General features: G+C 36.8%; 1 protein-coding gene across 1 annotated transcript; it reads left to right on the forward strand.

Annotated features, from left to right (window-relative positions):
• Positions 1 to 17,083: 17,083 nt before the first annotated feature.
• Positions 17,084 to 18,277, forward strand: LOC122111725 (sorting nexin-11-like). Its single transcript, XM_042684459.1, has one exon. It carries the CDS (start codon positions 17,165 to 17,167, stop codon positions 17,951 to 17,953), a length of 789 nt encoding a protein of 262 aa, XP_042540393.1. The 5' UTR covers positions 17,084 to 17,164; the 3' UTR covers positions 17,954 to 18,277.
• Positions 18,278 to 24,373: the final 6,096 nt, after the last annotated feature.

Consider the following 24,373-nt stretch of genomic DNA (forward strand, 5'->3'; position numbering starts at 1 on the left):
TTTCATTATTTTTTATCAATATTTTTGTCTTCATTGGCCTCTTTTATTTTATTTTGGCTTATTACTTATCTTTTATTTTCTCTTTTGAAGCCTCAACTTTTGATTTCACTCAATGTGGGTGTATATGGGTGGAGACTCTCTTTGCAAAACCCCTGGTAGGTGAAGCTTTCAATAGTGGTGACTCATAAATGACAAGTCTAGGAACACTTTAAACATTGATTATAATGAGAGGGTAGCAAGTTATTGCTTGATGAAGTTGGATTTATTAATAGATGAGATAATCCAGTTGTTACAAAAAGTCTAACTTGTAGTTTCTTCGAAACTTCTTATAATCCTCTCTTATTTGTTTATTAAAATGCTGTGAATCCAGTGCAATCACCACAAAACTTGAGAATTTTCTTCATCAGCAGTTCATATAAAAATAAAGTGAATATGAAAAAAATAAAATATAGGATGGCAGTACAAGAGTTCAAGTGAGAGTGGAAAAAAGATCAAGTTCACCCTTATCCATCCTCTTCCATCAGAAACAAAACAGAAATAGAAACTGACCCTCATTCTCATACAAGTAATAAAAGAACATGAAAGAAGAATAACAAGTAGTTGTAAAGATAAAATAAGAATGATTAACTTGAGGATTGATAACAAATATTTTGTAACACAAAAATTATAAAATTATGTAAACATATCTGCAAAGAAAAAGACAGAAAAAAAGAAATGTTTTTACCCTCCCCCAGCAACAGATGGGGAAGTAAATCTGTTCATGACTAATGCCAAAAGACAACGACTCCTACTGAATATTTCATTTTTCCCTTAAAATAAAATTGTAGTGTATAAAAAATGGAATAGGTGACTTCTCTCCACATAGTAAAATGAAAATAAATAAAAATACCATTGTAGTTACAACAAGACATAGAATTTCAATGTAGAATAGGATTTTTCTTGTAAATAGTATTCATTTATTTCTAGAGGGCTAGGTCATTTGGACCAACATTTTTATTGCAGAAAACAGTTATGGATAAAATGCAACAAAATGTTTTGGAAAAGTATTGAAAAGCTGACAAGATGATAAAAAAATTCTAGGAAAACCTAAAGGAAAAGTAGAAACACAGAAAGGTAAAGGGAGCCCAGAGACCATTGAAGGTTTTTGCAAATCTGGAGAAATTGGAACTTTCATTTTAACAGCCATGGTGCTATGGCCTGCTTAGGGTAGCAAGTCTATAGGAGACCCTTCCCCTTTTAATCTGAAATCTCAAAGGTCAGGGTAAAGCAGAAGTAAGTTTGCTTTTGAATTCATTTTTAGCAGAAATTGTTCTTATCCTTGCCAAAACAAACTCCAAACCTTCAGGCACTGAGTTGAATGTGCAATGGTGCAGAACAGGATAAAGTCTTTTGATATTTATTTTAAGCAAATGTGTATTTTCTTTTGAGGAATCACCTTTCTTATCAAGACTCAAATTATTCCTACAAAAACTTTTCAAAGGTATTCATTATTAAACTGTCATTCATACAATGAAAAGTCTCAATTCATGAAAATAGAAAGTATCACAAAGACTCTGGATATTGGAATTATTAGTCAAAAATTATAAAACAACTATGATTTCAATGTTTACATTAATAAACAAACTATTTGTGCAAGAAAAACCTCATAATGTGACATCAGATTTGAAAAACAAAATCGGAAACAGTTAAAACAGCTAGAAATTAATATAAATACATACATAAGATATAAACATGAAAATATTATGAATTAATACATGAATTTAAAACTATATTGCTCAGAGGTAAAAGATAATTGGTGAATTTGATGATAAATCTGAAAAAATTATCTGGAATGCAGTACAGAGAGAAATAAGAATGAAAAACACAGAGATTAAGAGATACAGAGGGATTAGTAACTACAAAGGGTAAACCCTGTTATAGAAATAGCATAACTAATGAGAAAGGAATAAAATTATACTATTAAAGAAAATCATTTAATTAGGAAGAATATAATAGAGGGAGAAAGAAGAGAAATTAACTACAAAAACTTTTAGAAAACAAGTAGCAAAATAGCAATCAGACTTTACTTATGTATAGTTACCTAAGCATAAATGAATTAAATTACCCTTTTAAAATATAGAGTGACAGAATGGATAATAACACAGAAATAAGCTATTTGATCCTTACAACAAACTCAATGTCTAAGAACAAGAAAGACTAAATGTAAATGAATTGAAAAAGATATCCCATGCAAATGTAATCCTAAAGAAATCAGAAATAGGCATATTCATATAATGTAAAATAAACTTTAGATTAAAAACAGTGGAGGGGCTGGGAATGTAGCTTAGTGGTGGAGTGCTTGCCTTGCATGCATGAAACCCTGAGTTCAATTCTTTATTACCACATAAACAGAAAAAGCCAGAAGTGGCTCTGTGGCTTAAGTGGTAGAGGGCTAGCATTGAGCAGAAGAAGCTCAGGGACAGTGCCCAGGCCCTGAGTTCAAACCCCAGGACTGGCAAAAAAAAAAAAAAATAACACTTGTAAAAATATATATGCACCCAACATTGGAACACCTAAATTCCTAACACAGACATTAATAGACCTAAAGTGAGAGACAGACCTCGATACAATAATACTAGAGGACTGACACCTTTCTTTAGGATATTGTCATTGCATATAGATAGATAATCAATAAAGAAACAGCAAAGTTTACTTGGAATAGAAAAGGCATCTGTAGAACATTCTGTCCAACAGCTACAGGTACACATTCTTCTTAACAATACACAACACATTCTCCAGCATCAATTAATCCTATGGTAGACCACAAAACAAGTCTCAACGAACTTTAGAACACTGAAATCATATCATCCCTTTCAACCACAATGTAAAAATCTAGAAATAAAAAACAAGAAATATGTTTAAGACTATACAGATACATGGAAATTAAACAACATACCCATGAAAAACTGTTATGGTTTGAATAGTAAATGTCCTTTACAAGCTTATATGTTGAAAACTTGGCCCCTACTTAATGGTGTTATTTTAGGAGATAGTGGAAACTTTACGAGGTAAGGTAACTGCACAAAGTGGATCCCAGGGGCCATGACTTTGATCCCTGGTCTCCTTTCCTCTCTCTCTAAGTTTGTTTGTCTGTCTGTCTGTCTGTCTGTCTCTCTCCCTCCATCCCCCTCCATCCTCTTTCTTTCTCCTCCCTATGTACTATGAGGTAAATAGTCCTGTCCTTCACATGCTCCCACCACCATGCACATGCACCCAAGTAACTATGGACTGAACCCTCTGAAAATGAACCCAAATAAATCTTTTCTTCTTTCACACAGGGACACAGGTGAAAATAACTAATACAGAAAATTGACACCAGAGAAATGAAGTTGTTATTATAGTTGAACCTACCATGCAGTTCTTAAAGTCTTAAAAATTGGTTTGTGGGAAGAATATATGAAAGCCTTTGGAGAAGCAGGTTAGAAAAAGCTTTAAATGCTGCAATCAGAATTTCATAGATGACTGGCAGGAGCTTAGAAGACCATGACACCCACAAGAATGCACACAGTGAAAGTCAGTCTCCTGAGGTTTCAGACAGGAATGAGGATGCCATTGAGAATCAAATTAGAAGCAACTTGTATTACATTGTGGCAAAGAACTGGTCTACATTTTTTCCATGTCTTAAGACTTTGTGGTAGCTAAATTTAAAGGTAATCCAACTAGTTAGTTGATGCAACGGAAGAACTCTGACACAGCATAACATTCTGGTCAGGGGATAAATTTTGTTGTCTGTTTTTAGTTAGATTTATAGTGAGAATTAGAAGCAAAAAAAAAGTAGATCAGAAAGATCTGGAAAATAGGAAGTTTGACCAGAAAATGAGCATGTTGGAATTTACAGACAAGGAAGTTATCTGGTTAAGATTAGAGCCACTAGAAAAAAGCAATGTACTTAGTACTGAGACAATAAGAAAGTGCTAAAGAATAGACTCATTTGAATGACTTTCCCTTGAGAAGTACCTCCAGTGTGCCCTGTCTAGGAAGTTGTTTCCCCAAGATTCTTTTCATTGTGTTCTGCCATCTAGGAAACCAATGCAACCATGGTACAAGGGAGCCTGGATATTGCTAGTGCTTAGAGACTACTGGTTATACTCTATATGATGCTGGTTTTACAGATATGCAAAGTGTAAGAATTATCTGGTCATGGAGTCTTTCACACATATTTAAAGGAAAGCCTAGGAGGCAAGATAATGGAACAGATTAAAAGACTCAGAAATGAATCCAGACATCTACAATCATCCGATTTCTCATAAAGGAGCACACAATGTATGCTAAAAAATAAAATAGCATCTTCAAACAATGGTGCTGGGAAAACTACATATCCATATGCAGAAGACTGAAACTGGATCCCATCTTTGACCCTGTACTAACATCAAAATGGATCAAAGACTTTAAGACCTGAAACTTCTACAGGACAAAACAGACAAAACACTAAAAACTTATTGTGATAGATAGTAACTTCCTGAATCTAACTCCAGTAGCTCAGCAATAGGAGCAAGCATTAATGAATAGAATTTCATCAAGCTAAAAAGCTTTTGCACAGAAAAGTAGTAGTCAATAGGCTAATGACTTGAATGTTATGCTGTGTCAGAGTTCCTACAGAGGGGACAAAAAAGATCTTAGCCTGCTACACATCAAGCAAGGGATTCATAATCAGAATATGCAGAGAACACAAAAAATTAAACTCCCAAAGAATTAATCATCTAAATAATTAATGAATTATTGAACTGTATAGATAGTTCTCCAAAGGAGAAGTACAAATGGCCAATACAAACATAAAAAATGCTCAACATCTTTGACCCTGAGGACAATGCAAATCAAAACAACGTTAAGGGAAGTGGTGCTGTGGCTCAAATGGTACAGCGCTTGCCTTGAGCTGAAGAGCTCAGGGAAAATGCCCAGGCCCAGAGTTCAAGCCCCACAACTGACAAAAAAAAAAAAAGAAATAAAGAGAGAAAGAAAAAACATTAAGATTCTATCTTACCCCAATCAGAATGGCTATCATCAAGAACACAAACAATAATAAATGCTGCTGAAGAAAAAAGAATCTTTATACACTGTTGGTGGAAATGTGAAATAACACAATCAATATAGAAATCAGTATGAAGCTTTCTCAGAGAAAAAAGAAATAAAACCACCCTATGATCCAGCCATACCACTCTTGGACATTCATCCAAAGAAGTTTATGTCAGGATATAATATAATAGAGGTACCAGCACACCTGTTTTCATAGCAGCACTATTCACAATAGCATAACAACTGATGAATGGATCAAGAAAATGTATGTATATGTATGTATGCAGATATATACATGCATATCAATTGATATATATACATCTATTGATATATATATATATATACTAATTGATATATATCAATAACTATCTATTTGAGAAAATTATTCAGCAATAAAAAGAATGAAATTGTATTATTTGTATGGTAATTGATGGACCTGGACACCATCATATAAGGAAAATAAGCAAGACCCAGGACAAAAGTTTCATGTTCTCTGTCATATGTGATTGTTAGATTTAAAATACAAACTTATACAGGATCTCTCTCTCTCTCTCTCTCTCTCTCTCTCTCTCTCTCTCTCTCTCACACACACACACACACACACACACACACACACACATATATATATATGAGATGAACCTGGTATATACATGTGTGAAGTGCCATGAAGCCCACTTGACAATTAACATGAACTTTGATAAATATTATTAGGATGTTGAAACATGTTCTGTCTATTGTGTAGATACTAGTGGGAAGGTGACAGGTAAATCCAGAGGGTGAAAAGTTGTGAACATGGTCAAAATCATTCATTATGATCAAGTGAAGTTCAACCCAGGGATGTAAAGATAGGTAGTTTTTTTTTAAAGAAAAACAAAATTCAATAAAAATGAAAACACCACATAAGCAGAATGGATGAAAAATGTGCAATTTCAGTAGATGCAGGCAAAATATTTGATAAAATTCAATATTCTGTCATGATTTAAAAAAAAAACTCTGAACATCTGGGCAGTGATGGCTCATGCCTGCAACCCTAGCTACACAGGAAGTCAAGACTGCAGTTCAAAGTCATGCCAGGCAAGAAAGTCTGTGAGACTCTTATCTCCAATTCAGCTTTGAGTGAAAGAGTAAATGGATAGAGTAACCAGTACTGACACACATATACAACAAACCCTCTCAACAAATATAGAATTGTACGACACACATATACAACAAACCCTCTCAACAAATATAGAAGAATTGTACCTCAGAAAAATAAAAGCCAAAAATAAAAATGTGTAGCTAGCATTGTACTGTAATGTAAAAATCTAACAGCTTTTTTTTTTTTTTTCTGGGTCTGGTCATGGGGCCTGAACTCTGGGCCTGGGCGCTTTCCCTCAGCTCTTCAGCTCAAGGCTAGCACTCTACCACTTGAGCCTCAGCGCCACTTCCGGCTTTTTTTTTCTGCTTATGTGGTGCTGAGGAATCAAACCAGGGGACTCATGCATGCAAGGCAAGCGCTCTACCACTGAGCCACCTTCCCAGCCCAACTAATAGCTTTTTCTCTGAGGTTTGCAATAAAACAAGGTTGCCCACTTTACAACTTTTATTCAACATAGTACTAGAAGTCTTAGGCTGAGTACTCAAGCAAGAGGACAAAAATAAAAGGGATCTAAACAGGAAAAGAGGAAGTCAAATTGTCACTTGTGCAGATAAAATACAGTAATATACAGAAAACCCTGTCTCCATCAAATGCTAATAAATGTACTTAGCAAAGTTACAGGACACAAAATCAACATAAAAAGTCCACAGAATTTCTATACGCCAGTAATGAAGTATCTGAAAAAATTTAAGAAAGCAATTTAATTACAGGTATAAAAATAATAAAATAGTAGAATATACTTAATCAAATTGGTACAAAGATCTATGGTATCCTGAGCTGCATTTCTATAAGGCTTACAAATTCAAGTGAGATTAAAAGAATATTCCCCACATCTATTAGAATGAAACACAGTATGACAAAGTCAAAAAGAAAAACTATATCGACCCAGGAACAAACAGATGACATTCAAAGGAATGGCATTTAGAATGATACTTGACCCCTCAACATCAGCAATGAATAACAGAAGGAAGTGAATTGATATTTTCAGTGTACTGAAAGAAAATTATTATAGACAAGTATTCTATCTCAAGAGACAGTATCTTTAAAGAATGATGAGAAAGCTAGTACAGTTTCATATTAAGAAATTTAAAATTTTTTCTGATAGGATGAATACGAATTGTGAAAGATATAGTCCAAGGAGAAAGAAAGTGATCCTAGATGGAAAGTATGAAATGCAGAAAGGAAATAAGAGCAAAGAAATGGCAAGAATTTGAGGAAATCTGAAAGCAAGTTGAACATATAACATAATAATCTATTGAAATATTATGAATAAGTAAACTATATTAGTCAGATCTCCTGGAGTAAGTGAATTTTATAAGGTTACAGGATATAGGGATAATATACAAAGCTAAACATACTTAAAATTATGTTAAGTGAAGTAAATCGGGCCCAGAGAGATAAAGGCTGTGTGCTTTCTCTCATATTTGGAAGCTAGAATTACCTTACAAACTAATAAGCAAATACATTAGTGTGTAAGTGTATACAAATGTATTAACTGAAATATAGAAGATTCAAGGGAGACCTCAAATAGGGTTGGGGTCATGGGAGGAGAGGCAGATGAATAAAGAGGAGAATTGGGGGGAGAATGCAATCAAGAATTCAATCTATATCCTACAAAATTAAGAAAAATGAGGAAAGGGGCAGGTTGGGAGGGATACATGAGAATATTGAAAGAGGTCACATTGACCAAGACACATTGTATTCTTACAGTGTCTTTACAATAAAAAAAATATGTATTAAAAATATGGATAATAAAATTATTTTTAAAAAAAAGAAAAAAAGAACTGCTGAATCCCCTAATTTTTATTTTTTTAACTTCATTGAAAATTATATTAAGTGATGTAAGCCAGGCCCAAAGAAACATAGGTCCCATGGTTTCCTTTATTTGCAATAACTAGTATATGTCTGGGACAAGCAGAAAAGCTCAGATAAGATGATGTTAAGTGAAATGAACCCCCAAGATAAGGACACAAGTGGTCTTTTCTTCCTTGCTATTGTTTCTAAAGTATTTATAAGGTACCATGTGATTTTTTTTGTTGCTTTGTATGTCCCTCCCCCACGATATATCCCGTTTTCACTGTATTTGATGTTGGTATAATTTGGGGAGGGGAAGGGAAAAAACAAAACGTTTAAATAGGGATACAGACTGACCAATCACAACAATGAGATGTACAAGACACTATGTCAAAAAACGAACTTTACAATTTAGGTGGGGGTCGAGGGTGGGGGGTGTAGCTGAGGAGGTGGGAGGGAAGGGATGGTAGGGGAAAAACAAAAGAGGAGGCAACAATGCTAGATAATAAATGTACTCATTACTTTGCTCATGTAACTGTAACCCCTTTGTACAGTATTTTCACGATAAAAACTTAATAAAAAAAGGTGATGAACAGGGTGATTACAGTTACATAAGTAATGTAATGAGTACATTTCTTTTTAAACACTGCTACCCCATCCCTCATTTTCTCCCACTTACCCATTCTCTACTCCCCTCCCTCCCAAGTTGTAAAGTTCATTTCCAACATACTATCAAGTTAGTATCAGTATTGCTTTAGTTCATCCTTTGTGCTGCTGTTTCTGTTATTCCTTTTCCCTTCCCCAGATTGGATAAACTTGTATACAAGACAAAGGGTACAGAAAACTAAAACAGATAAAAAAAAGAAAGAACTACATATAAAACATAATAAGAAAGTCTCGTTTCCAATTCTTGGAGTTCATGTTGATATGCTTCATTATATATAGTCCTATGCACTTAGCAATTGGGCTATTGAGATCATCTGTTAAGAATATCATAGATATATTCTAGTTATTACAAATGAGGGAAACCATGCAACCTACTTTTCTTTGGGTCTGGCTTACTTCACTTAATATATTTTTTCCAGGCTTTTCCATTTCCTTACAAATGGGGTAATGCCATTCTTTCGGATGGAAGCATAGATCTTCATTGTGTATATATACCACAACTTCTTGATACATTCTTCTACTGAGGGGCATTGAGGTAGGATCCATATCTTAGCAATGGTAAATAATGTGGCAATTAACATGGTTGTACTGGTAGCTTTGATATGTCCTTGTTTGTGGTCACTTGAGTAAATGCCCAGGAGTGGAGTATCCCTTAATTTATATATATTTATATATATATATATATACAATAATATATATGTATATATATTATTGTGTATATTCTTGTAAAGGTACTGAGAATTTCCTGTTTTAAAATCATTCAATTTAAGATGGCCACAATAAAAATGAGATATTCTAAATCTAAAAATATATGTGGGATCTGTAGCATAATGGTATTCAGTAACAAAAAAAAACCAAAACAAGTCCTAAGTTTATGGCAAATATACCATTGCCATGGCTCAGAATTCTCACTGTTGTTTAAATGTTGATTCTCCTCAAATTGATATATATATGTATATATATTTAACACAACTATAATCACATTTCTAATCAGAACTTATGTAAACATCAAAAGCTTTTCTATTGAAAGATAAACTAGAACAGATAAAACATTGGAAAAGGAAACAGAGTTGAGAGATTCACTCCATGTGATTTCAAGACTTTCTCCAAAACTATAGTAATGAAGTCATGTGGTATTAGCAAAATCACTGACACATAGATACAGGGTAGAGAGCAAGGTTAAGAAATAGCTCCACCTTCTCAGAGGAAGAAGCAAGAATTGCCAATAGACACATGAAGAAATGTTCAACATCTCTTGCCACAAAAGAAGTGCAAATCAAAACAACATTGAGATTCCACCTCACCCCAGTTACAATAGCCATTAACAAGAAAAGTAACAATAAAAAATGCTGGCAAGGGATGTGGCCAAAAGGGAATTCTACTACATTGTTGATGGGAATGTAAACTTGTTCAACAACTCTAGAAAGCAGTATGGAAGTTTCTGAAAAGACTGAACACAGAGCTTCCCTATGACCTAGCAACTGTACCCCTGGGCATTTATCAAATAGAACACAATACCACACTAAAGCTACCAGCACGATCATGTTCATTGCAACATTGTTTACCATAGCCAAGATATGGAATCAATTCAGATTCTCCTCAGTGGACAAATGGATCAAGAAAATGTGTTGTATACATACACAATAGATTTCTACTCTTCCATCAGAAAGAATGATGCTGCACCATTAGTAAGGAAATGGGAAGACCTGGAAAAAAAATTAAGCGAAGTAAGCCAGACCCAAAGAATTAGTGGTAATCAGAATGTGCCTATAAATCTACAAGTAAACTGGATGGTAAAAAAACACTGGGAGATGGTAAGTTATATAGATCTCTAGACAATCAAACAGTGAGACAAGAGGAGCAGATCACAAAGGCTTGATAGCTATGTGCATATCATATAAAATAAGATTTTACGAAATGAACTCCAAGAAATAGAAACAAGAGATTTTTTTTTGTGGTAGTTCCTCTATTTGTTGTTTTTTTCTTTTTGTCTTGTTAGTTTATTAGTCTTTGGGAGGGTAAGGGGGACACAGAAAAAGAGGGACAAAACATGAACAAATATAGCAGTGACACTCACTAGACACTATGTGGAAAATGAACTATAAAACATGTGGGTGGGTATGGGAGGAAAAAAATGAGAGAGTGAGGAAAGGAGTGACATGGTTCAAAAAGAAGCATACTGTTTATCTTAATTATGTAACTGTAACCCCTCTATATGTCACTTCTAAATAACAATAAAATATATTTTTAAAAGAAATAGCTCCACTCAAATATGATAAATTAATGGACCAGTCATTCAAAAGAATAAAGCGAGTCTGGTAATATATATATATATATATATATATATATATATGTATATATATATATATATATATAGTGTTCAAAGAATTGAAAATTATTCATAAATGTGAACCTATTCTTTACCTCACACTTAAATGACATTTTATGTCAAATTTTATGTGTAATCTTGTATATACAATCAATCATGGGCTTGAACTCAGGGCCTGGGTGCTGTCCCTGAGATTTTCTGCTCAAGGCTAGTGTTCTACCACTTTGAGTCAAAGCTTCATTTTTGGTTTTCTGGTGGTTCGTCAGAGATAAGAGTCTCATGGACTTTACTGCTTGGTCTGGCTTTGCACTGTAATCCTCAGATCTCAGCCTCCTGAGTAGCTAGGATTACAGATGTGAGCCACCAACACCTAGCATGTGGTATATATTTTTAAAAAATCTAGAAGAAATAATTTTGAATGTAGTCACCACAAAGAATGATAAAATTGGAAGATGAACCTCTTACCCTAATTTGGATATTACACAGTGTGTATTTGTATTAACACACCCAATGATATTTGATTAATATATATATTTTATGTCAATTATACATTTAAATTGAAAATAGATCACATATTTAATATAAAAATAAAATTTGAGATGAAACAGAAAAATATCATGATCTTAGTTTATACAATGAGCTCCTCATTGCAAACCAAAAGTATGACTCATAAAATAAAAATTTGAGTAAGATTTTGTAAAAATTAATAACTCTTGTTTTATAAGACACCATTAAGAGAATGAAGAAAAGGCATAGAGTGGAAAAATAATTGCAAATCAAATATTTGAGAAAGTAATTATATACAGAAAGTGCAATGTACTCAAAAAGTTCAAACAAAAAGGCCATACAGTCTCTCAAAAATTTTCAGAGTTTGGAGAGACACCTTACCAAAGAAACTATGTGGATACAAATTAAACCTATAAAATATAATCACTATTCTTAGTTAGGGAAATAAATTTGAAACCAAAATGACATACCACCACACCTATTAAAATGGCTAATATATAACATATTGACAGTACACATACTGACACAGATATGAAACCTAATATACATTGCTAATGACAATGTAAAAACATATAGCCATTGTAAAAAATAGTTCACTAGGAGGATGAAAAAGACTAATCCACACATGAATACGATCAAAATACATGATATGCACATATGGAATCATCCTAATGAAAACCTTTATACCAATATTATACAATAAAAGTAATTTAAAAGAAAACAGTTTTTAATTTTCTTATTAGGTTACAAATATATTTATTATATGACGCAGTAATCCTGCTCATATATATTTGCTTTGTCACTGGCAGAGGAACATTTGTGTCCCCACACCATCCCTGCTTTACTCACAGTAGTACCAACCTGGAAACAAGCCACATTTCCTTCAACAGGGAAATGAATAAACTCTGCTACTTCTTGATGAAATGTACAACTGGCTGGGTTCCAGTGGCTCACACCTGTAATCCTAGCTACTTAGGAGGCTGAGATCTGAGGATTGCTGTTCAAAGGAGGAATGTCCATGAGATTCTTATCTCCAGTCAAATACCTCCAAAACCTGAAAGTGGAGCTATGGCTCAAATGGTAGAGCACTAGGCTTTTTTGCTGCCTTAGTTTTTTTTTTTAAGAAGGTCAGGGGTAGTGCCCAGGCCCTAAATTCAAGCCCCAGAATCAGCACATGCGCACACACACACACACACTCACACACAAAATGTACAATATGGACAAACCTCAAATGTAACTTTCTAAGAGAAGGAAACCAGATTCAAAGGGTTATATATAGGATAATTTTACTCTTGTATTTTACCAGAACTTTGAAGACTATGCTACTTGAAAATCATTGGCTCAAATAACCCAAACCCTTTTCAGTTTTGTAAATGAATGGAACCTTTGGAGAAAATGATAGGGCTTGTGCTAACATACACACAGCTTAAAATATACTTACATTTAAAGTCCATTAATACTCTCTGAAAGTCTAAACTTACTTTTTCTTTTTCTCCCTCAGTGCTGGATATTGAACCCAGAGCCTTGACTGTGCTAGGCAAGAGATAATCTGTAGTCTTATGAATTTTCTTTAAAAAATATTATCCTTTAGTCAGTCTTTCAGAAATCATCCAAGTCATTATAGGGCAACCATTCAGGATTGGCATCCTCATGGAAACTATATACTACACAAATGCATGCATACATATGCCAATGCATGCTTACATACAGTCTCACCAACACAGGCACACAGGTGTACACATCCACATGCACATAGATGTAGATGCACATAATGTATATGTGTTAACACCTAGCAAATTGCCAGGCACTGGTGGCTCAACTCGGTAATCCTAGTGACTCAGGAGGCTGAGATCTGAGGATTAGAATTTGAAGCCAATGGGGGCAGAAAACTTTGTGAGACTCTTATCTCCAATTAAGCACCAAACAAGCCAGAAGTGGAGTTGTGGCTCAAGTGGCAGAGAGCTATCCTTGAACACAAAAGCTCAGGGAAAGTGCCTGTCCCTGAGTTCAAACTCCAGGGCTGTTACCAAAAAATAAAAACAAACCACACATAGGGTGCACATGCACGTGCCTGCATGTGTGCACTGTAATGCAGCATGAAAATGCACAAACTCACCTCTCCACACCATTTATATAGCTTTTCTTCCTCTTTAAAATGTATGCTGTATCTTAAAATCCAGGGTTTAAGGAACATGTTTAAGCTGAGTATGGTGATGCACACCTGTAATCCCAGCATTCAGGAAGTTAAGTCAGGAGGATCATGAAGTTGAGGCCAGCCTGGGCTATATAGCAAACACCTGTCTCAAAAAAGAAAAAGAAAAAAATATAGTCATTTTTAAAGACTTCAATGTTTACCTTAAAGGAAGCTTCCGCATTAAATTCTTTTTGAAATATTATAGTTATAATCAAATAAAAAACAGAGAAAGGATCAGGTAACTTTAAGGCTTCTAAGCTAAATTCTTTACAATATCCTCATATAGGATCCTCATATGCGACTATAGCTATGTAAAACATTTATCTAACATTTGTGAAGCCACAGGCTCCATCCCAAGCACTGAAAAGGAACCCACACTGCAAATATAAAAATAAATCTTAGGGACAGTGCCCAGGCTCTGAGTTCAAGCCCCAGGACTGATTGGCAGACACACATTACACATACACACATACACACAAAACACACACCCCTTTCACAGCTAGTGAAATGGGATGGTGTATAGATGGAAAGGAATATACCAACCGATGATATAACTCAGACATTTAAGAAATAGGAAAAATTTCTTGATTATAGCCATTCTAACTGGGGTGAGGTAGAATCTCAATGTTGTTTTGATTGTATTTCTTTTATGGCCAGAGGAATTGAGCATTTCTTCATGTGTCTATTGGTCATTCTTATTCCCTCTTCAGAGATGTTTCTCTTTATGTCTTTAGCCAACTTATTTATCGGGCAGTTGTTTCTTTGAGGATTTGTTGTTGGGGGGTTAATTTTTTGAGTTCCAAGTATATTTTAGGTATGAGACTCTTATACATTGTATCACTAGTGAAGATCTTCTCCCAAGATGATGTCAAGTGAAATGAGCCCCAAGATAGGGAAACAAGAATTTTTTTCTTTCTTGCTATTGTTTTAAACATATTTATAATGTACTATGTGTTTTTTTGTTTCTTTTGTATGTCCCTCCCCCACAGTATAACCCCTGTTTTCACTGTATTTGATTCCGGTGCCCTGCACCTTGTATATACATTTTTCTAATTTAGGGAGCAGAAGGGAAATAACAAAATGCTGAAATAAGGATAGAGGTTGACCCAGTGTAACAATGAGAGGTACAAGACACTATGTTGAAAACCAACTTTGCAACTTCGTGGGTGGGGAGAGAGGAGTTGGGGAGGTGGGGAGGGAAGGGATGGTAGGGGAAAAACAAAGGAGGAGGTAACAATGCTGATAGGAAATGTGCTCATCACCTTACTCGTGTAACTGTAACCCCTCTGTACAGAATTTTTACAATGAAAACAATAAAAATAAAAAATAAATATGAAAAAAGAGTAACTGAAAGGAGATAAACTGACAATAAAATGTGAATGTCAGAAGTCTTATAAAGAGACTTATCTTCTTGAGATGAAGGACGAGGAACACTGAAGAACACTGCCAGGACTTTAGTTTAGTGGTAGCAGCACTCCCAAGAATATAAACTTTCAAAAATAACTACATCTGTTATGTCAAGTTTATGATCTTGGTTAAGAAAGAATAGAAACCTGATACAAGAGATGGAGCCAGCTAGCTTGATCTGACCAACATCTTAAATCCTTCTTTCCCCCCTAAACCCTCTGCTTCCAGTTTCCTGTACAAGGTTCATTCTCCCCAGTTGCTTGAAGATGATGTAGAGGCCTTTTTTGGTCATTAGTGATTTAGGCAAGTTTTATCAATGCAAATTTTCTTTTCTTGTGATATTTTATTATAATTATAATAAGCATATATTATGCAATTATTATACATAATATGTTATACCGTTCAAATCCACATTTCATTTTAGTTTTTTGTTTATTTGATCCTTAATGATTAGAGACAGGCTGTTAATATCACTTACCAAGATTCTGAATTTGTGACTATTTCATTTTAACTCCCTTTTATATACATATATACATACAAACACATTATTATATGTTTTCAGTGTTTTTACTGCAGATGACAACATATCTTTCCCTTCTTCCCAGGATCTGCTCTCATCACCCTTGTCATTAGGCCAAGAACTATAGTTAAGATTCATCATGGCTTGGCCAAGGAAGTGCTGGTCTGATAAAGGAAGAAAGGGACTCTTACCTCAAAAAAGCTGCAGCTCTCATCTACCATGTACTGGTATGAGTTACGTAAGGGAGAGTTTATTGATTTGAGAACAATCTTCCAGGAGACAGGATGTAACTTCTTGACAAAACAAGGTTCCCAAGGATGGTCTTAAGAAGGCATCCTTTTCCAAACATGGAAAAACAATGGTCCATCTTTGCTATGGCAAAAATGGAAATGCTAGAGTAGCTATATAGTATAAGGCAAGAAAGTCCACTGGGGAGTTTTATTTATTGGGACTACTAGGGAGATGCACCACTTACCAGGGTAGCAATGGTAAGAGTAGAACCAATGTCACAAAAAATACTTTATGGTGGCAATCCTATTGGGCAGTGGTGATGATAAGGTATGCTTTTACAAGTATGGCCTCATTGATATAAACAGGAATGTTAGGATCCTGATAATCTAGGAACCAGGTGGCAGTGATATATCAGAAGCCAGATCTATATGATTATTATGCTGAGCAACAAATTTAGAGCAATAGACTTAATGGAACATGCTATTACTAGGAGAAAACAGAAGGAAGTCACTCAGTCTGTAAAATCAAATGAAAACTGGGACAGATGATCAGGTTGCTGAGCACAAATATCCCAATAAATATCCTAATATTGCTTGTATAGCTTCTAGATATGAGTCCATTTTGGGAGCCAGAGCTTCTTGGTCTGATGGAGACGTAAGTTATTAGGAAGAACTATACTATGGTAACTCCAATCATGTTCCTTCAGTCCATGACTAGAGGGATCCACAGCCATTCATTTAGGTATGTATACACTGAAGAAGTATATAAAAGCTGAGCACTTTGAGGACTGTTGGGGCAGGGATCTAATTAAACATTGATATGTGAATACTTGAAGTATCTTTCTGGTATCCCTGTTAGAGTAAGAGTAAATGGGGGTGAGGGACAGGTAATAGATGGCCTAGGTCTGAATCACAGTCTACAGAATCATACCAGTAGGACTCCAGATCTACCCTGTAATTAATCATTTCCTCAATCCTAAATGGGTCAGTGAAATGGACATCCTTAGTAATTGGCACAACCAGCAGAATGAAGAGCTACCATAGTAGCAAGTGGAAACTTCTAAAATGGCATGCCTTGACAAAGACATAAAAAGAAGGCCTAATCTTGAGTAAAATTTTGAGCAGAAATTAATCTCACACTTGAAGATTTAGAGGATACAGGAGTCATGGACCACCATTAAAACCCTATTCACATCACCGGTCTAGGCATGTCTTAGAAGATATAAAAAGAACTGCTTGAGGGCTCTGTGGTGGGGCGCTGGTAGAGTCGCTGTGGGATGCTGGTACTGCTCTGAGATGTTTTCTTCCAGTGGGCTTTTGGAGTAGGATGTCGGAGAACCAAGAGCAGGAGGAAGTGATCACTGTTCGTGTTCAAGATCCCCGCATACAGAATGAGGGCTCCTGGAATTCTTATGTGGATTACAAGATATTCCTCCATACAAACAGCAAGGCATTTACTGCCAAGACTTCCTGTGTGCGGCGTCGATATCGAGAGTTTGTGTGGCTGAGGAAGCAGCTTCAGAGAAACGCTGGTTTGGTGCCTGTACCTGACCTTCCTGGGAAGTCCACCTTCTTTGGCAGCTCGGATGAGTTCATTGAGAAGCGACAAGGTCTGCAGCACTTCTTGGAGAAGGTCCTGCAGAATGTAGTACTTCTGTCAGACAGCCGGTTGCACCTCTTCCTGCAAAGCCAGCTCTCCGTGCCTGAGATAGAAGCCTGTGTTCAGGGCCGAAGCTCCATGAACGTGTCTGATGCTATTCTTCGCTATGCTATGTCCAACTGTGGCTGGGCCCAGGAAGAGAGGCAGAGTGCCTCTCACCTGGCCGAAGGAGACCAGCCTAACAATTGCTGCTTTCTTCCAAGATCAGGGAGGAGGAGCTCGCCCTCACCACCTCCCAGTGAAAAGAAGGACTATTTAGAAGTGTGGGCACCTGTGGTTGAGTCTGAGGTTCCATCTTTGGAAAGTCCCACACTGCCACCCCTCTCCTCACCGTCATGCTGTGATTTCACAAGATCTGACAAGGGACCCTCCACTCCCCAACCTTCGAAGACCACGGTGGGGGACCATGCTGTGCTTTTGGACCCTGATGCACTAGACACAGTTTGGGAAAAGTGAGCTCTGCCCCAAGTTCTGGGTTCTACTTTGAGGTGGCCAGGTGAAGATGCAGGCCAGGCGGGACTGGGCACAGGGCAGGTAGAGGGGAAGTTGGTCTGCTTAGCTTCTTGCAGTCACCTCTTGCTGAGATCAGGTACACAGAGGTAGGCTGTGATTGCTGCTCATGCCTCCTCTATAGGAATAGATGCTGAGCAGGCATTTGTAAGAGACAAGGAGGGCCCACATGCTACTGATTCTGAATCTGACTCTTTATTTTCCCTCTCCTGGGAGCTGAATTTCTTCAGGTGTGTTTATAAGCTCAGGAGCACTACCAACTCAGGTAATTGATTTTGGGGACCTGTATGTGGCACATTCTCAGCTGCCATACTGAATATTGTCCCCACAGTATGCTTGTGTAGCTGTACTCACGTTGTGGCTAGCTTCAGGGTTGTTGTTTTTTTTTGCCAGTCCTGGGGCTTGAACTCTGGGCTTGGACACTGTCCCTGAGCCTCTCTGTGCTCAAAGCTAGAACTCAACCACTTGAGCCACAGTGCTATTTCTGGCTTTTTCTGTGTATGTGGTACTGAGGAGTCAAACTGAGGGCTTCATGCATGCAAGGTAAGCACTCTACCAGTAAACCACCTTCCCAGCCCTACCTTCAGTTTTTACTGTAGCCCCTGGAGCACTTTATTTCTGAGAGGCTGGCCTCTTGCCTGCCTTCTTTTTTTTTTTGGGCCGGTCGTGGGGCCTGAACTCTAGGCCTGGGCACTGTCCCTCAGCTCTTCAGCTCAAGGCTAGCACTCTACCACTTGAGCCACAGCGCCACTTCTGGCTTTTTTCTTTTTGCTTATGTGGGGCTGAGGAATCGAACCCAGGGCCTCATGCATGCAAGGCAAGCGCTCTACCACTGAGCCACCATCCCAGCCCCTTGCCTGCCTTGTGTGGACAAGGCAGTGAATATTGTCCTACCACCCCCCTTGCTTTTTCTCCACTAATAACACTGAACAGAACTGGCACTGTGACTCCTCTTGCAGGGCTTCCTCACATATCCTAAGATCTGCTGGGCTGAGGCACCTGAGAGCTGGAGGCAGCTCCTGGCTCTTGAGAGAAGTAACTGGCCACGGACAGAGGGACAGGACCAGTGCTAGGGGCTTTGTTTTGGAAAAGACCATGTTGGGTTGTTCCTGCTTCTTCTGTCTGTGGTCATCTGTTCTGCGGAGTTCAAGTGGGTTCCTTTTTTTGTGTGTGTGACAGTTCTGGGACTTTAACTCAGGTCCTGGGTGCTGTCCCTGAGCTGCTTTTGCTCAAAGCTAGCACTCTACTACTTGAGCCACAGTCCCACTTCCGGCTTTTTTAGTAGTTTATTTTATTGCTGCCCTGGCTGGCTTCAAAGCGTGATCCTCAGATCTCAGCTCCCTGAGTAGCTAAGATTGCAGGCACGTGCCACCTGTGTGGCTCCTTTTTCTTTTGAATCCATTTCTTTTCCTTTTAGTAACAGCTCCCCCTCCTCTCCTCCCTGCCCCTCCCCCCCCCCCCCCCCCCCCCCCCCCCGCCCCCCAGCCCCCAGGGCTTTAGCTGCCACAGTGCCTCTGAGCTGGGTTGCAAGGAAGCCTGTATGTTCAGTCTGGCGGGGCACAATGCTTTGTTTCTGCCTGGAAAAGTGGGCTCTGGGGATGGTGATGAGGAACAACATGCCTGCCTTGACAATGAGGCCTTCTGCTCTCCTGCTGCCATCATTTCTCTTCACTGAGAGTTGAGACTGTAGGGTAGGAGTAGGAGTGACAGCCGTGGGCTCTGTACTGCTCTGTGTGTGGCTCTCCCCTCTCGGGCCATCCACCCTGCCTCTGGGCTCTTTTACTACGGCCTATGTTGTGGGACTGTCATGGCATTTAGTTCAGAGTTGAGGGGCTTTGGCCTGAAATAAAATGCAAGTATTTAAAAAAAAAAAAAAAAGAACTGCTGCAAACTCAACCAAATAGTAGTCACAGTTCCAGTGCTTTACTAGATATACTCTCTTTGGTAGATCAAATAAACATTATCTCAAGTACAGGGTGTGTAGCTTGATATTGGTCTGGAGAATCCATTCTTATAAGAAAGAAAATCAGATACAATTTGTATTTACTTGGAGCATACACAAATAACCTTTACAAACTTGCCCCTGGATATATTACTTCTCTCCTCTAACCTAAAATATTTCAAACAGCTACCTATCCGACACAACATCACAATGGCCCACTTTTTTGATGGCACCTGTACCAATCTGATTTGTCAAGCAAAAAGTGCCTAGAACATTTCCAATATTAAGACACATGTATTCAGGAAAGCAGAAGAAGAACACTATGAAAATTTGAGGGACTACCATAAACTTCACAAAAATCTTAGGGCTTCAGTAGTGTGGACATTCTACCAACAATGAAGAATGTTTTATTTCTGCATTCTTGTTTTGCTCACGACAAAAAGAACATGCCACAGAACTAATGCTGGTTTCTTTGAATTAGAAGGAACTTAGAAAAGTGCTCACAAATGAGAATCATGTTATGACTTCATATACTGGGTGATATGAATGTTTGCACCTTTAATAGAGCTCAAGTAGATACGAGTTCTGTAGGAGGTTCAACAGCACTGCTGTTCAGGCCATACAACCTACAGGTCATGTGGCATTAGAACTGTCAGTAGTGAGAGAAAATGAGTGGAATTTTATCTCCAGTGAAAGAAAAAATACTTGTCACAAATACTTTCCAAAATTGACTCCTGGGGCTGAGATTATAGTTCAGCAGCAGAATGTGTCCTTACCATGCCACAAAGCACTGGGATCCTAGGTTCCATTCCTAACACACACACCACACCCACACACAAACACACGAACACATCTTGGCTCACCCCGGTAAAGATGGAATGCTAGATTACTGCATCACTAAGTGAGCACAAATCTGACTAACTCCCATGGTTTCCCTTATTTGCAATTACTAGTATATGTCTGAGACAAGCAGAAAAGGTCAGATAAGTTGACATTAGGGGAATGAACCCCAAGATAAGTACTCAAATGATTTTTTCCTTTCATGAAATTGTTTCTAACATATTTACAAGATGATTTCTATGTTGCTTTGTATGTCCCCTCCCCACGATATAAGTGAAGTAAGCCAGGCCCAAAGAAATATAGGTCCCATGGTTTCCCTTATTTGCAATATCTAGTATATGTCTGAGTCAAGGTGATGTTGAGGAAATGACCCAAAGTTAATTTTGTACAGATGTGAGCGACCATTTTACTGTTTGTTTAAAATACTTAATAAAAATCATTTTAATTGTATATGTTAATGGTACTCACTATATTCCCATACATGCATGCAGTATGCATCAATTCTATTCATCCACTCTCTTTCCCCCTCCACAGCTCCCCCGGCACTTTTCCCAATCCTGAGTAATAATCACTATTTTATTTTCAGGCCAAAGCTTCAGTGACAATGGTAGTTGACTCTCTTTTGATTATTACCAATTACTATTTCAATGAACTGATTCTTTCCCTCCTGGGATCTTCCAAATTGAATTGTAAGCTTTTTAAAGAAAACAAATAGGTATTTTTTTCTGCAGGTTGTAGGATCATGATAAATATTCCTTAATTCAAATTCATGTTTTACATGCCAAACACGAAAGTCAGGATCCTTAGATTCCAAATTGATCTAATAAGCTGTTGAGATGCACCATGTTCTCACTGTTAACAGCATTAGAGTTTTAAGAGCGAAAGAAAACTGATATACGATGATATTAAGTGAAATGAACCCCAAGATAGGGACACAAAGTTTTTTCTTTCCTGCTATTGTTCCTAACGTATTTATAAAGTACCATGCGATTTTTTTGTTCCTTTGTATGTTCCTCCCCTACAGTATAACCTGTTTTCACTGTATTTGATGTTGGGGCCCTGCATCTTGCATATACACTTCTCTAATTTGGGGAGGGGAAGGGAAAAAACAAAATGCTCATATAGGGATACAGGTTAACCCATTGTAGCAATGAGATGTACAAGACACTATGTTGAAAATGAACTTTACAACTTTGGTGGGGGGGGGGGGTTGTAGTTGTGGAGGTGGGAGGGAAGGGATGGTAGGGGAAAAACAAAGGAGGAGGCAACAATGCTCGATATGAAGTGTGCTCATTACCTTGCTCATGTAACCGTAACCCCTCTGTACAGTATTTTTACAATTAAAAACATACAAAAAATAAAAGAAAACTGAATGTCACAAATGAATGTAACATCTTTAAAACTTATTTTTCTGAATTTGCTGTTTTTCCAGTTTGCCTTAACTTGAAATGTAAGCTCTGCTTAGCCTTAGAATATTCAAAAGCAACATTAAATCACCTTAAGTGAATATCTAATAAGGTGTGATTAACTTCTCATTTTGCTAATTTTGTACATGATATTCTCAACTGATTTTTATTCCTGGAAATACAATATCATCAATATGATCAGTAAGTTTTTTTATTGTGAAAATACTGTTACAATTGCACGGGCAAGGTAATGAGTACATTTCTTACAAAGCATTGTTACGTCCTCCTTTGTTTCCCCTTCCCATCTACCCCCCTACCCCCCCGCCAAAGTTGTAAAGTTCGTTTTTGACATAACGTCTTGTACATCTCATTGCTGCAATGGGTCCACCTGTATCCCTATTAAAATGATTTGTTTTTTCCCTTCCCCTCCACAAATTATACTGACATCAAATACAGTGAAAGCAGGGGTTATACTGTGGGGGAGGGACATACAAAGCAACAAAGAAATATCTTATAAATATGTTAGAAAAAATAGCAAGAAAGAAAAACAATTTGAGTCCTTATCTTGGGATTCATTTCACCTAACATCAACTTATCTGACCATTTCTGTTTGTCTCAGACATATACTAGTTATTGCAAATAAGGGAAACCATGGGACTTATGTTTCTTTGGGCCTGGCTTACTTCAATTAATATAATTTTTTCCAGGTAAGTTTTATCAAAAACAACTTAAAATTGTCTCCAAAGTAGAAACCATTAGAGAAAAATGTGAATGATAATGCTTCAACACTGGAAGAAGTTATCTAACTTATTTTAACAGCTCTGAATTAATTATAGCAAGTATTGAGTATCAACCATATAACCTGTACCTTAGAGTAAACCTCATCTTTCCTGGCAATACACTCATTGTGTTGTTTTCACCTAAACTGGAATGATTGGAATGATTATTTTCAGGAAGCAGCAAGGATTAGGCTTGTTGAAAGCACATGATTATAATTAGCTATGGAGAAGAGTTGAGCTAGAGCAAGATGGAGAAAAAGAAAGCTGGGTATGCATGAACGTATGTATATCTAAGTCATAAGCAACTGTATTGAATAAATTTCTCTCTTATAGTTTTCATTTTCTTACAGGCCTTAAATATCAACAACTTTTCCCAATAATTAATGTCTGTGCAAAATCATTAACATTAATTAGTGATATAGTAGGCCTCAGGTCTTTCATGAATTAAACAATTGTTTAAAAACTGAGAAACATTTGTTTCAGTTGAAGATTCTAATTACCTCATTTCTTCCTAATTAAATATAATAATTAGAAAAACTTCATTTTTTACCTCTCCATATATTTATTTAAACTGATGAAATAATAGTGAATATACAAGTTTTAATTCATGTCTTTTTTTCTCAGACAAATTCATTTATAGTAGTATTGAATTTTGTACCTAAGTAAAAAATATTGCCTAGGTATAAGTGAAATGCAAAAAAAAAAATCTCCTTTATAAAATCTGTTAACTTTAGTACAAAAAGTAGAGTTGTGTTATATTATTGATGGACTTAATCATACTTTAATTCTATTTCTGAATAGAAGAAAGCAGAACAAGAAGCAAGACTGTACTTTAAGTTTTGAAGCTGCATTTAAATTTCTATCATCTGCTTAGAATAATTTATTCTTCTAACTTGGGTTTTTGATGGTGGAGGTGGTGGTGGAGGTGATGGCTGTGCCACTAGTCTACAGCAAAGTGGATAAAGGAACTGATTATATGTCAGGTAGAGCAGAATCTGTCTCATTAATTTTCCTTCATAAAGACCGCTTGAGAAAAAACACAGATTAAATTAATTCTCTCTTTGAATGCATCCTTAGCAGTAATGGTACATTCTTTCATCTATGTTGATGATGCTATTGATGGAACATAATTGAAAATAATCTGAGGTACATGCAGGGCCTGGGATAGAGACAGTCTAACCCCAAATGGAAGAGGACATACTAACAAGGAGGATAGGGAAGGAGAGAGCAATAGAGGGGGTTATTCTGGTTAAAATATAATATATGCATATAGAAGATACTAGAGTGAAACTCCTTGGTACAATTAATATACACACAGCAAAATGAGTGATAGGAAAGTATAACAGGCTCTGTAAAGGAGCAGGTACCAGAATGAGTTTGGAGGGAAAATGGGGAGGAG

This window comes from Dipodomys spectabilis, unplaced genomic scaffold (genome assembly GCF_019054845.1).
Source record: "Dipodomys spectabilis isolate Male_0828 unplaced genomic scaffold, ASM1905484v1 ptg000087l, whole genome shotgun sequence".
NCBI classification, from domain to species: domain Eukaryota; kingdom Metazoa; phylum Chordata; class Mammalia; order Rodentia; family Heteromyidae; genus Dipodomys; species Dipodomys spectabilis.